We start from the raw sequence: 14,114 nt of genomic DNA on the forward strand, positions 1-14,114 counted from the left end.
GCCCCGAAAGAGCTTACATTCCAAGTTAGGGATCCAAATGAGTAACTAGATGATTATTACACTGTATGATAAATGCTGTGAGCTTGAAGGGGATGGGATTATGCTATGGGAACATGGAGGAGGGGGCCAAACTGAATCCATGGAAGGGGTCAGGGAAAACTTTTTAGAAGAGGTGGCAACTGAGAGGTGTAGGGTGAATTAAATTTACTTACATGAAGTAAAGGAAGAGTGACCCATGCAGAAGGAAGAACTCATGCAAAGATCCAGTGATGGAATAGTGTGATTTGTTATGGAAAGTCCAAAAGCCTTAAATATACCATGAGAATCAGAGAAAGAGAAAGTTGTGAACAGGACAGGAAACTCAGCCAGATTTTGTTTTAAGAAAGTCACTTCCAGGGTTCTTTTGGCTCTTGACTTTGGTCTCCTGGAGCCATCACAGGACATAGGCAAGGTAAGGCTGGCCCAACAGCTGCTCTACATGAGAGCGCTTCACCACCCAGCAGGAAGCCCAACGGGGCAGCAGCCTTGGTGACTCCTTTAGCAGCCTCTTGCCTAGAACTACAGGCACATCTGGATCTTTGTGCCTCCGCAGGCAAGGCCCAGTGGGCCCTCTCACTAGTCGGATATCTGTGTGCTGGAACTGCCCTGAGAGAGAGAGAAAGAGAGAGAGAGAGAGAGAATGTATCAGTCAGAGCTGTGTCCTTAGTACCTGCTCAAGCTCTGAGAGGATCCTAAAGTAGGAAAACCAGAAGGAAAGTAGATGGGCAGCAAAAGCCTGGAGGAGGGAGGAAGATGGTCATTGTGGGAAATGTGGAGGAACCAGATGGGATGAGAGCATAGTATGGAAGTAGAGAGCCAAGAGAAATGAGAGAGCAGAGGAAGAAGGATAGCCAGATTTGAAGGAGAGACAGGGCAAATTGGAGCGAATGAGAGAAGTGCAGGGAGACCCAGAGGAGGTAAAAGTACCTGTCCAACCCAATGTCACTGCCCAAACTGTTGTGGACCTCTGCCTCAGGCTCTACCAGTATCTCTGGACCTGCAGTCCATTTCACAGTGGGATAAAGATCCAGAGAGAACTTAATAATACTCATATCTGACTGTGTCCCTTTTCTGTTATAACATTTCATGGCTTCTCATAGTCTTTAGGATAAAAACAAATTCCTCATCTTGATATTGAGTGCTGATCACTCTAGCTCCAGCTCCTCCAATCTCTATCCTTTCACACATTCTTGCTCAGTCTTCCAGATGGGCAGGTCTCTCTTTCTCCTCTAGGAGGTCTTTCTTGAGCTTTGAGGCTGAGTAAGTTCTCTCACCCTGGGTTCTTCTAGTTCCCTGGACTACTTTCTGGTCAGCACTGATCCTTCCCTGTGATCATCGTTCATGTCTGGACCTTTCTTTTTCTCAGACTAGGAGTTCTACAAGGGTATTCTGGCTCTGATTTCTCTTTGTGGTTGGGTATTCATAGTACTGGGAGTCCACTGGCCTTTCATCCTGGCAAAGGTCCCTCTTGGGACTGGTGTCCCCTGGCTCCTCCCATCCTTAGCAGTACTTACCCACTAGGCCACGGGCTGAGGAGCTGAGGCCTGAGCCATTGGTCACATAGAACCCCAAGTGGGGTAGTTGTAGGGCGCTGGGATGTCTGTAGCGGTGCCGGAGGATGAGGAACTCAAGGTAGGGTCCAATGTGCAGTGTGAGGCGGGCTGCAGCAGCTACTTGGAGATTTAGTTGGGGCTTCCTCACCAGGCAAGGCTGGTCCCAGGACAGACGCAAGGTGCTCTCACCTTGTACAGATATAGAACTCCGGCTGATGGTGATAGTGTAGGCCTGAGGTTTGTCTGCAGTGATTGTGATGATCTGGAAGTAGGTGCGGGTCTGGTCCTTGTGGCCTGGTCTTGGTGGTGCCCCAAGCAGTTTCCCACTCACATGCAGCCCTGGAGCAGGGGGAGTGTGGGCCCAGAGCATGGGCTTTCACCTGGGCATTCACATCATGACCCAAGCATGAGCAGGGATGAGGTCTTGGGGCTCAGGGTCCAGATGAAGTAGTACAGATTTGTGGCTAGAAGACTACTTCCTGAGAGAAAATGCTTCCACTATGGTTCACCCTCAGTTGTCTGTGTGTGTTGGGGGGGAGGGCAAGTAATATGTGTGCACATGCTTACCCAGTCTATTGATTTACACATATGTGTGTTTGCCTTTGAATGTGTGTGTGTGTTTGGTTATATTGGGATGAGTATCTCTGGGCACATCAGTACATCTCCAAGTTTGAAGAAGGTGGCAGATAGAGTGTGTCTTTTTTGTTGTATGATAATGTGTGCCTTGGATATGCTGGTGTTCTATGATTTGGTATAATAGTGTATGTTGTGTATATCTGGTTGTGTGTTGTATATACTGATGTATATCTGGGGTGTCAGTGTGCATGTATATGGATGTGTGTCATCACGTGTGTGGGTATGTCTGCACCAGTGCATTTCATTTGTGTAGAGTAGCAGAGAATATGTGCTGTCTGTGTGTGCTGAATTCCTGGGAATTGGGATGAATCTGGGTGTATCAGTGTTTGTGTGTCTGAGTGTGTTGATATGCAGGTCATTGTGTATATCTGGGTATGTATCATGTGTCACTGTGCATCTGGATGCATATTTGTGTATTTGTGAGTGTGAGGAGTGTAAAAGTAATTTACTGTATGCTCCAGTGTTTGTGTTTCTGTATCTTGGTGTTTGAGTGTATTTGTGTGTGTCCTCATGTGTGTTCTTGTGGATTACTGGGTGTTAGTGAGGTGCCAAATATTTGGGAATATTGACATGAGTATACTGGCTGTGGTGTTGTGTGGGGATGAAGTAACTGGGGCTCTCACCTGCCTTTGGGTCCTCTATGAGCTGCAGCAGATCTCCTGGGCGCCCATCAAGTGTGAAGCAGATCCTCTCTTCTGAGTGTGGGATATGGATCACAAAGTGGGGATCCCCATCCACTGCAAGGCAGGATATGTAACTCTGAAGTTAGGGCCTTGGAAGGAATGGGAGGGAGGAGAGGAAAGGGAAAGGAGAAGGGAAGAGGCTATATCTATTTCCAGACACACACACACACACACACATACACACACACACACACACAGAGGCAGAGGGAGCCCACCCCAAGCCCCACCCAGTCCCAGTGCATGAGTTGTCCTGCACTCAAGAAGGAGGGTGATGGAGATGGCTGGCTTACCAGAGGATGAGAAGGTGAAGATGCTTGGCAATGTGCCTGTGAAGGAGAGAGGGTCTGTATGGTGAGGGACAGATCTAACACATTCCTAGGAACCCTGAGACTCTCTGGCCTCTGAATCACCTCATCCTAGGCAAGGGTCAAATTCCTGAAATCAGCATTTAAGGCTTTTCTGGAATCTAGCCCCTACCTAACTCTCCAATTTTTTGTTTATGCTCTAGTTCAACTGAAATGACTATTCTTATGAATGTCCTGACTTCTCTTCCTAGTGATCTTTTTCTTCTGTTTTTCATGATACTTGGAATATTTTTCTTTTCCTTAACTACCAAGGATAAATTCTTTTTCAAGGTCAGTTCACCTAATAGATTAATGGGTTATCAAGAGTTGACTTTGTTTTAAGAAGTGAGTTCTCTCTGTCTACCTTGCTCCCTTTCACCAAATGATGCCCTAAACCACTTTGGGACTCTGCACAGGGCTCCTACCACCAAGGAGATTCTCAGAAGATGCAGCCCTTCAACCTTGGACCTCCCAGACTCCAGAACTGTTGAATGAACAAACTTTTATTCTTTATAAATTACCTAGTCTGTTGACAGTTAAAGCTACCTAAAATAGACTAAGATAATGGGCATTGCATTAAGCTGCTAAATTTGTGGTTATTTGCTATGCAGCAATAGAAAATTAATGCTTCAATTCTCTGAGTTCCCACAATATCAATGAGAATTCTAATAAAGTGGAAATGAAGACTCAAGGGCTCTTTGCCAGGGGAGCTCCTTGCTTACCTTTTGCTGGCCCCACAGAACTTCCCTGAGTGTCCATACTCCCTCCAATTCCTTCCAGAATTTTCTCAGAATCATGGTCCCAATGTGGATTTCCTGCCATGCTCAAGGAAATAAGAGAAATCCTTTACACCTCCAGGGCAAAGATGTTCTGTGTTCATTAAAGGGCCCACCTTCCTCTGACTAGGAAAACCCACACTGGCTTCTCAAAATGACCATCTCCAGGACTGGGACTTTATGTTCATTACAGTTGCTTTTGTCTTTCAAGCTCAGATATGTACAAAGTTCTTCTTCATAGAATTCATACATAAATAATACATTCATTCATTCAGGCACTGCCTAGGCTTCAGGGATATGATGTGGGAAAAGAGAGATACAGTTTCTGACCTGGTGAGTTCATAGTTCAGTCAGGGAGGCAGGCATAATTGAAATCATAATTACAAATGGTGATAAATGCTATATACAAAACAAATAATGGGCTAGCTGAGGGAGTGATAGAGGCCTGAAGTAGCCTGCAGGGGGAGGGTTGGTAAGGAGATATGATCTAAGATCTAAGGCAGAACTGGAATTTTAGAGGCAATGGAAGGAATGAGAGTAGTAGAAAGGGGGAGGGCAAGCAAAGGAAGTAACTTGAAAGAAGTTCCTGAGTGGAAGCTAGGAAAATCCCTTTGGAGGAGCAGAGAGAAGATCAGGGGGCCCCAAGTTTAGAAAATGAGTGGGAGAGTAGGAGAAGGTGAGGACAGAGAGGTACAGGGGTAGGGATCCCTAAAGGCCAGACCTTGAAGGTCATGAAGAGGACTTTGGATTTCATCCCCAGTGTGATGGGAAATCCTTGAGGGAAATTAAGTAGAAAAAGAACATGAAGAGATTTGTGACTTTAAAAGATCCCTTGGCTGCAGAGGGAGAATAACTTGTAGCAGGACAGGAAAGGAAGCAGAGAGACCAGTGAGGAGGCTGAAACAGTTTTCTAGATGAGATGCAATGGTGTTCTGCTCTGAGATAATGACAGGGTTGTAAGAAGTGGGTGGATTGGGGAAATATATTAGAGGTAACATTGCCAGGAATTGGGGATGGATGGGATATTGGGGGCGGGTGAGGAGGATGCCATTTCCAAATTTGCATCTCTATGATTTACTGCCACCCTCAACTGTTTTTAATCCTTCCCTATAAGATCACCTAGGACAAGTCACTCTTTCCTATAGGAAGGCAGAATAGCAGAGTGGTGAAGTACATTTGTCTTGGGACCAGATTCTGTGGGTTCAAATCTCTGACTAGCTGTGTGACATTAAAGAAGTTACTCTACCTTTGTGTAATTTAGTTTCCCCATGTGTAAAGCATTTATAGTCTTTTGTGAGCATTAAATGAGAGGCAACAAGTACAATGTAGAAAAGTACCTGCACGTGAAAAGAGCTAAAAATGTTATTAGTTTATAGTCTTTGGGAAATTTAAAGGTAATTATCACCATCTTCCCAAATTTTTATGCCCCTGTTAATTAAGCAGGGTTGTTCATGGAGCACAGAAAAACCAATCAGACCTCCTTTACCAGAGATACTGTAATTTATAATCCTACATCTCTCTCCAGCTTGGGAATCATCAGAAATTCTCTTGTCCAACAATGAAAATATCAAAACTACAGCTTGAATAGTTTGTTTATGTTCAACTTTCCCAAGTCCTCTAATTCTGTCCTTATGTACTGAGACCCAGAGATGTTAAGTAACTAGTTCAAAGTTCCAAAGCAAGCAAAGAGCTAGACTATTGCTAGAATCTGTACATGCCTTTTAGACTCCTAGTTTCTGATGCTTTCCATTTACCCTTCCCTCTGCCCACCATGGCTTGATCTTTTGCTCATGGCACTTACCATCTTTATCAGGAGTGACGAAGGTATAGAAAGCTGGTGGGTTCAAAGACTCCACAAACTTGGACTCCACCACCGACTCAGACAGCAGCTCTAGCTCCTCTGGGAGAAGGAGCAGACTGATGGCCTCAGAGAGGGTGCTGGAAGGCAGCAAGATTGGCAGGTTTGGGGGGCTGCCTTCTTGCTTAGAACTGGAGCTGTTGGGTAGGACCATTGTTGGGACTCCTAGCACAGATTTTTCCAGTGCTTGCCTTGTGCTCTGGGGCCTTAACAACAGGTCTTGCTGAGGCCAGAGCATTCCAGTGGGTAGCACAGAGGGCAGAGTGGGGGTAAGGGGAGAGGGGAGGGGTGAGAGGACAGAGGTGGTCATGGTACTGCTGGGACCTGTAGGACTAGAGGCTGTGTTTGAGAATGTGCTAAGGCTCTGAGGAGGTAGGGGCCTGGGTCTGGCAGGTCTAAGGGGTAGTGGAGTTTTGGGTGTATGGGGGGTTTGTGTTCCAGGTTTGGAAAGCGATAAGTTTATGGAAGTTTGGTGAGGTAGGGCACTAGGTTTAAGAAGTGATAGGATTTTAGGAGTCTTAGGCAAGAGGATTCCAGGTCTAAGGTGTGGCAGGTTATTTGGAGTCTTCGGAACAGTAATTTTAGGTCTGGTGTGTGGCGGGTGTTTGGGGATTGGAAGTGTAGAGACTCCAGGTCTGGGCTGTGATAGGGTTTTGGGTGATTGTGATGTGACTACCCCAGGTTGGGAGTGTGATGGGGAATCTGTTTTAGGTTGTGATAGATTATCAGGTTTAGAATGCCGTTGGCCAGCTTTGGTCTGGGCCAGGATGCCAGAACCTAGAGGTAGAACTTGTGCCTTGGAATTCATGGGTGATGTAATACCAGGGTTCTGATGTGATGGAGTGCCAGACTTCATAAGCAATAGAGCACTAGAATTTGAGGGTGTAAGGGCAGCAGGTTTTGTCTTGAAAGTTGGCTGGGCCAAGGTACCAAACTCTTGTGCTGGAGTTTTGGGCTTTGGGTGTGCTAAGGTAGGTAGGGTACTAGAGCTCTGACCCAGTGGCTCCAACTCCTTGGAACTGGGCATCCTTGTAGAAACTGTAGTGGTTGAGGTTTGTTTTACAGGCCTTGATTTGGGGGAGACCTTGAGCACCAAGGCTGGATGAGCTGTGCCTGTCCCTAAGCCATGGCTGCTGCTGGATGAGGGCATGATGGTGCTTGGCCCAGCTGTGGTGGATGACTGTCTCTTGGCTTCATCACTGACTTCCTTGGGCTGCACCATGACCAGTGAAGTCAAAGGTGTGACAAAACTGTATTCAAGGGATAGGTTGAGGATTTTGGCAGTCAGCAGGCTGCGAGTGGTGCTGTCATGGGCTTGAAAGCGTGCCTCCAGCAGCTGTCTAATGGTGACATAGGCCCAGAGGCGGCGGATGAATAGGGCCACATTGAGGGCTGGCTCTCCTGGGCAACCGAATGCCTTCAGGCTGCTGTTGGTGGCTCCTTCACTGTGGCGGGCCACAAGAAGCTGACCCTTGGGACCACGGGCTGCTAGGTGAATGCCCAGTTCCTGCTCACCTGGCTGTACCTGGCCAGCTACTACTAGCTCTGAGCCACCAAAGTAGTTGGGGAACAAAGCCCAGGAGGAGGCCCCAACCACGCCACCCAGGTAGTCCAGGCGCACATCTGCCAGAAGGGGCATGGAGATTTCTTCATAGAGGCCCTCTAGTTGCAAGGCTGCATCAGTGTCCTCATATATACGTCGGGCCACTCCCCGGTTCTCCAACGACAGGCGACGCAGCAATGGGAAATCAGCATCATCCCCAAAGGCCAAACTGAACAGGGATACTCTGTGGCCCAGTGCCTGACGAATGTTGGAGAGGATCACACTGGGGGTCGTAATGCCGGCTGTGGGCTCCCCATCTGTCAGGAAGATAATCAGAGGAATCCTCCCTGCACTGGGGCCCTTCCCAGGCTCCTGGTTACTATGGTTCAGCACTGAAGCAGCTGCCAGCAGGGCTGCATTGATGTCGGTCCCTAATTGGAGAGAAGACTGTGAGATCACTTTCTCTAGTTACTTCTACCCCCACTGTAGACATACTGAGTATTTCACCAATCTCCCAGGCTTAGCCATATATCATCTTATCTGCTTATCCTTCCCAACTCCTTTGGTCCCATCAAGTATCTCTGAGACCTGATGGTAGGGCCCACATGTCCTTGGCTTTTTATCACTTTCTGTTTCTGACTGTTCTTTACTTGGTTTTTTTGGGGGGGAAGTTTCATTCCCTAGTCATACTGGCAGCTACCCAAAGATAGTAACCCCACTTTCTTGCTACAGGGGAAGAATGGGCTGAGTTGACAGGAGTGGGTGAGTGGGAGAGACTTCAGTAATTGAGAGGGGATTGATGAAAAACAGAAGTTTGCTCAAATACTTGAAAATAAATATCTAGATTATTGATTTTAAAAGTCTTAGCAAATTCTTCTGAGTAAATACTTTGAAGGAGGAAACTCAGGCCCTTAGATAAATGTGCCCTAAGATACATAGAGAATCAGCTACACTCTTTCTACCAGGAAAGGGAGATGGGAGGGGAACACAGAGCCTGAAGGGACATATTTGTATAAAATGCAACAGTTTCAGGCACTGTGAGAGGTGAGGAGGATAGGATGTAAAATAAAGAGAGGGTTTCCTCAAAATTACCACAGTCTGCCCATTTGGGTAGTGAGGTCTAACACTTACAACCATCAGCTTCTATGCGACCCAAGTAGTCCTTGGCACTGTGGACATTCTGGATAGTGGCCTGAATTGAACCTCCAGCTTTCCAGACACTAACTGTGTCAGAAAAGGAGATGATGTTGAAGTAGTCATTGGCTCGCAGATCACTGAGGATCACATTCATGGCTTTTTTAGTCTGTGGGATATGGATGAAATGAAGGAGATGGGACAAGACTTGAGGTTTGTAAGCTTGAAAGGCTCTTTATATACAAGGCACTAAGGTCTAAATGCTGCATGGTTTTAAGACACTCTGACTTCAGCATTCTGTAAGTCTAGGATTATCAAGTCAAGATGCTCTATGGACTTTACAATTCAAGGTTAGAACTGTATTATCCAATATGGCAGCCACTAGCCATATGTAGCTATTTAAACTAAAATGTGAATTAGTTAAAATTAAAGAAAATTTTAAAAATGTAGTTCTTCACTTGAAAGAACTACATTTCAAGTGTTCAATAACTACATGTGGCCAGTGGTTACTATAACTAGATAGCACAGATTTCAGAATATTTTCATCATCAAGGCAGTTCTGATGGACAGCAATGGTCTAAAATGTTCAAACTCTGTTTTCAGAGCCCTAGAATCCATGTGTTCTATGGTTCCTAACCCTTTGACCTTGGACTCAATGAGTCCAGGACTCTAAAGTTTGGGTGTCTTAAGATTCCAGGTCTGTGTAGCTGACTCTCAATGAATTTGCATGCTTTCATTTTGCTCTAATCTGTTTTCATTTTCACTCTGTTTCTTCCAGGCTAGTCTTCTCAGCAGCCCCCAGATAACCTAGATTTCATTTTTATCTCTACAACTATGCTCTTTTTGTGCCATTTAGCACACCCTACCACTTCCTCTTTATTTATTCAGTTCTTCATTATTCTTTCAATTGTTCCTTCTCTGGAAACATCTTCTTTGAGTTGCCAACTCTTACCCTTCTCACCCTTCTCACTTGCTGTGTTCTAGACACCATATTAAATACATTAGATGCATCAGACGAAGAAGGCACTAATATCACTCCTGTTTTGCACTGAGGCTCAAAGAGGTGGAGTGACTTGCTCATAGTCACACAGCTAGTAGTTGATGTGTTAGGGACTTAAATCCCTATTTGAGATATGTCAAATCCAGTGATCCTAAGAAAATACTATATATTCAATTCTTTAGACAGGTGTGGATTTCAGAGATCACAAGAAGGACATTTGACATCCACCTTAAACTGGTAGGAGATGTCTTGAATGCTTCTAAGTGGTATCTTTCTTGCTACTGGGAGAATTCATGGGTTAGGTCATGGATCCTGGAGTAGGGAGCTGAATGTTTTTTCCCTTGAGAGAGGGATGAGACTTAAAATGATAGACTTTCATATGAATACATGACCAGTGTAACTCCACCTTATGTACACCCACAGAATGGGATCCTTATTGGAATGGGTTGTACTCCATGCATGTATAATATGTCAAAATACGCTCCACTTCATGTGTATCTAAAAGCAACAAATAAAATTTTAAAAAATGAAAAAAAAAATCATGGCCTTTCCTGAGAGCAACAGTAGAAAAGTGAGAGTCTTTGGGGACCTAGAAGGTAGAACCCCTTGTTAATCAGGGACAGATTATGTTTTTACAAGTGTATTGTTTAATTACTGATTGTTTTGAAATTTCCCAGCTATCTTTGTTATTGACTTCTAGTTTAATTCTACTTCATCTGAGAGTATAGTTTGTATAATTTATATTGTTTTAAATTTCTTAGGGTGTGTTTTATGGTCCAGAAGGTAATCTATTTGTAAAGTTTCCATGTGAGATTGAGAAGAATGCGTATCCTGTTTTGGTGGAGGAAGTATTCTACAAATGTCAATTAGATCCTGTTGATTGATGGTGCTGTTCAGGTCAACTATATCCTTACTGATTTTTTGCCTGTGAGATTTGTCAATTACTGAGAGAGGGATAGTGAAGTTGCCAATTATAATAGTGGATTTATCTCTTTCTCCTTTCAGATATATTAGTCATTACCTCATGTATTTTGGTACTGTTGTTAGGTGCGTTCACACAAAGAATTGTTATGTCTTGTGGGGGAATCGAATTATTTATCAAAATATTATTCATTTGCTTCTCTGATAATTTCCTTGCTCCGAAGTGCATTTTATTTTAAATGAATATAACTACCCCCGTTTTCTTTTGATTTGTGTTTGTATGGTATATCTTTCTCTTTTTCTTTACCTCTACTCTACCTGTGTCTTTATATTTAAAGTGAGTTTCTTATAAATATATATATATATACACACACATATACATATATAGCTGGATTTTGTTTTATTATCCACATTGGCAGTATTCTGACCACTTTGGTACTGGGGATTGAACCCAGGGGTTCTTAACCACTGAGCCATATCCCCAGACCTTTCTTTAGTTTTTAAATTTTGAGACAGGGTCTCGCTAAATTGCTGGGGCTGGCTTTGAACTTGTGATACTCTTCCCTCAGCCTCCCGAGTTGCTGGGATAACAGGCATGCACCACTGTGCCTGGGAATCTTTGTCTTTTAATTGGCATATTTAAAACATTCATGTTTAAAGTCATTTACTGATATACTTGGATTATTCACCATATATAACTGCTTTCTGTTTGTTGCCTTAATTTTTATTCTTATATTTTGTCTTCCACTAATTTTCTGCCTTCTGTAGTTTTAAGTGAGTATTTTACATTGTCTACTTATCTCTCATCTCTTAGGATATCCGTTACACTTGAAAAAAATGTAGTGGTTGCCCTAGATTTTGCAATATGCACCTGCAACTAATTCAAGGTCATTTTTAGATAATACTGAACAGCTTCATGCATAGTGCAAGTACCTTGCAACAGAGTATTTCTAATACTTCCCTCTCATGTTTTATAGCATTGTTTCATTAATTGCACATATACATAAGCTATTTTCACTGAATGCACTGTTGCTATTATGATTTTATCTGTTATATTAAATATTAAGTTGTTATCTGTTGGATCAGTTAAAAAGAAAAATAAAATATTTTATTTTAGTTTCATTTATTCTTTCTCTAAACACCTTTTCTTCCTTTATGTTATAAAGTATCTTAAATATACCATTTTTCTGCTTAACAAATAGCTGCTTTCAAAAATTCTTGCAAAAAAATGTCACTTACTGTTGATTCCCTCAATCTTTGAGAAAGTAAGTCCTTACTTCTTTTACACTAAGAGGATAATTTTGATGTACTAAATTCTAGGCTGGGGTGGTTTTCTGCTTTGACATGAAATATTTCACTCTAGTCTCTTCTTGTTTTCATGATTTCTTTTTTTAAAAAAAATTTAGTTGTAGATGGACACAATACATTTGTTTACTTATTTTTATGTGGTGCTGAGGAACAAACCCAGTGCCTCCCACGTGCTAGGCAAGCTCTCTACCACTGAGTTACAATCTCAGCCCCATGTTTCCATGATTTCTGAAGAGAAGTCTCATGTAATTCATATCCTTGTCCCTCTACAGGCAAGGCACTTGTTCCTATGGCTCTTTTTCCCCAAGATTTTCTCTTTCTCTTCGATTTTCTACAGTTTGAATGTGTTATATCTAGGCATAGTATTTTGGTGTTCTTTGAGCTTCTTGGAGCTCCATGGTTTGGTCTCTGTCAATTCTTTTAGAAAATCTGCATCCATAATTAATTTAAATATTTCTTCTGCTACTTTCTCTATTTTCTATTACTTTTTCTTCTCATTCTATTAATCCCATTCCATATGTATTATGCTTTTGTGATGCTCTTACACTTGTTTCAAATTCTGGGGTATTTTTTCCATTCATTTTTGAAAAGTTTCTATTGACATATCTTCAAACTCACTGATTCTTTCCTCAACCATGTCTAATCTCCTGATGAGCTCATCAAAGGCATTTTTCATTCTTTTTTATTTCTAGCATTTTATAGGGTTTCTATATCTCTGCTGCTTACATTAATCATCAGTTTTTGCATGTGGTCCAATCTATTCATTACAGCCGTTGGCATATTAATCATATGTATTTTAAACTTCTGCTCTGAAAATTCCAACATCTTGTACACATCTGAGTCTGGTTGAAGTGATATAATTATTTCTTCAGATTTCAGAGTTTTTAACTGTTTCACATCCTTCCTAATTTTATGTTGAGAGCAGACATGATGAAACAAGTAAAAGGAAGAGAAGCAAATAGACTTTTAATGTGAAGTGTTATATCATCTACCTGAGAGACTACATTGGTTGTTGGCAGTAATTGAAAGGGGAAGAGTTTAAATGGTATTCCAGTGCTTGTGTTTCCATCTCATCTTCTGTTTTTTGGTTTCTCTAAGGACTACTTCCTTAAATAAGGTCTAACATTTGTAGTGCTTTCACCTGTAGCATCCACATATTATGCAATGGTTGAGTTGACGTGTTCAAGTGCAGGGTGAGAAGAAGTATTCTACAATCGTTTGGTTAGGTCTCAGTTTTTCGGTGAGCTAGTGGCCCTGGTTATGAACTTCACGAGTGATTTTGAGACCCTACCCCATGCACTTCAGTGACACAAGAAGGCTGAAAAGTTTAGAAGTTGGGTACATCTCTTTCCCTACACTGAAGACTAGGGAGCTGGGTTTGAATATTTCCCTTACTATAGGTTGGATGATTGCTAAAACATAATTCAGTCTTATGTCTCAAGTGTCTGTGATTGAAAACTCTAGGACACAAAGGTATTACTTTATCAGGGCAATCAAACATTATCATTCTAGAGCCTAAGAGTATTATGGTTTAAAATGCTGCTACCAGAACTTTATGGATTCGGGCACTAAAGTCAGATTTTCTATTATCTATGGCCCTAGAATCCTGATTCAAGGGTGAAAAATAGAAGTAGTAGCATATTATTTTTATGAACCTCAGAACTTCTACCCTATAACATTAAAACTTTACATTTTAAAAAATTAACTAACAAAATCCCGCCAAAACTCATGACTTGGGTAAAAGAGTCTCCATTATCTAAGGTTTTATTGATTCGGAATTCTATGACACAGGGCAATCTAGCTTGAGGGTTTTATATCCTAGAGACAAACTGGAACTTAGAGTTCCTAGAATTCTGCGTTTTCATGGCTACGATTCCTGTTATGCGAGGTGTCAGGGACCAAGAGCAGACCTACATATAGGAGACCAAAGGATATGGGAAGGAAGGAATTCTAGACTTAGGAAAACTAGTGTTCCAGCACTCCCAGCTTTATGAACTTCATGAATCATCTAATGCCAGAACAGGGCCCTTCTTACCTGTTTCATCTTGGTACCAAACATGGAGCCACTCACATCAATAACAAACACCACATTCTTCTCCACAGGCTGTAGGCCTCGGGGGGCAAAGTAATGAATGAAATAGCCACCATAAATCTGAAAAAAAGAAGTGAAAGCAAGAACAGTGAGAATGGGAGTAATCAGGCCCCTGTTTTCCTTCTGCATGACAGCCTGCTGTTTCCTTCCTAGGACTTCTCACTGTTTCTAGTTAAAGAGGCATGTGTGCAATTGTTTGCTCAATGTCCATCTCCCCCCAGCAGAAC

The 14,114-nt window shown here is 42.7% G+C and overlaps 1 protein-coding gene across 1 annotated transcript in view; it reads right to left on the minus strand.

Moving 5' to 3' along the window:
* Positions 1-325: 325 nt before the first annotated feature.
* The window catches only part of Itih6 (inter-alpha-trypsin inhibitor heavy chain family member 6), a 28,010-nt gene continuing 14,221 nt past the window's right edge, over positions 326-14,114 (minus strand). Inside the window, exons 6-13 of the mRNA XM_047536824.1 lie at positions 13,831-13,947; positions 8,564-8,735; positions 5,833-7,863; positions 3,978-4,070; positions 3,202-3,237; positions 2,852-2,965; positions 1,554-1,931; positions 326-645 (exon numbers count right to left, since the gene is read on the minus strand). Coding sequence (XP_047392780.1) covers positions 434-645; positions 1,554-1,931; positions 2,852-2,965; positions 3,202-3,237; positions 3,978-4,070; positions 5,833-7,863; positions 8,564-8,735; positions 13,831-13,947 — 3,153 coding nt within the window. The 3' untranslated portion in view covers positions 326-433. The remainder of the gene's footprint in view (positions 646-1,553; positions 1,932-2,851; positions 2,966-3,201; positions 3,238-3,977; positions 4,071-5,832; positions 7,864-8,563; positions 8,736-13,830; positions 13,948-14,114) is intronic.

The sequence above is a fragment of the Sciurus carolinensis genome, chromosome X (genome assembly GCF_902686445.1).
Source record: "Sciurus carolinensis chromosome X, mSciCar1.2, whole genome shotgun sequence".
Lineage (NCBI taxonomy): Eukaryota > Metazoa > Chordata > Mammalia > Rodentia > Sciuridae > Sciurus > Sciurus carolinensis.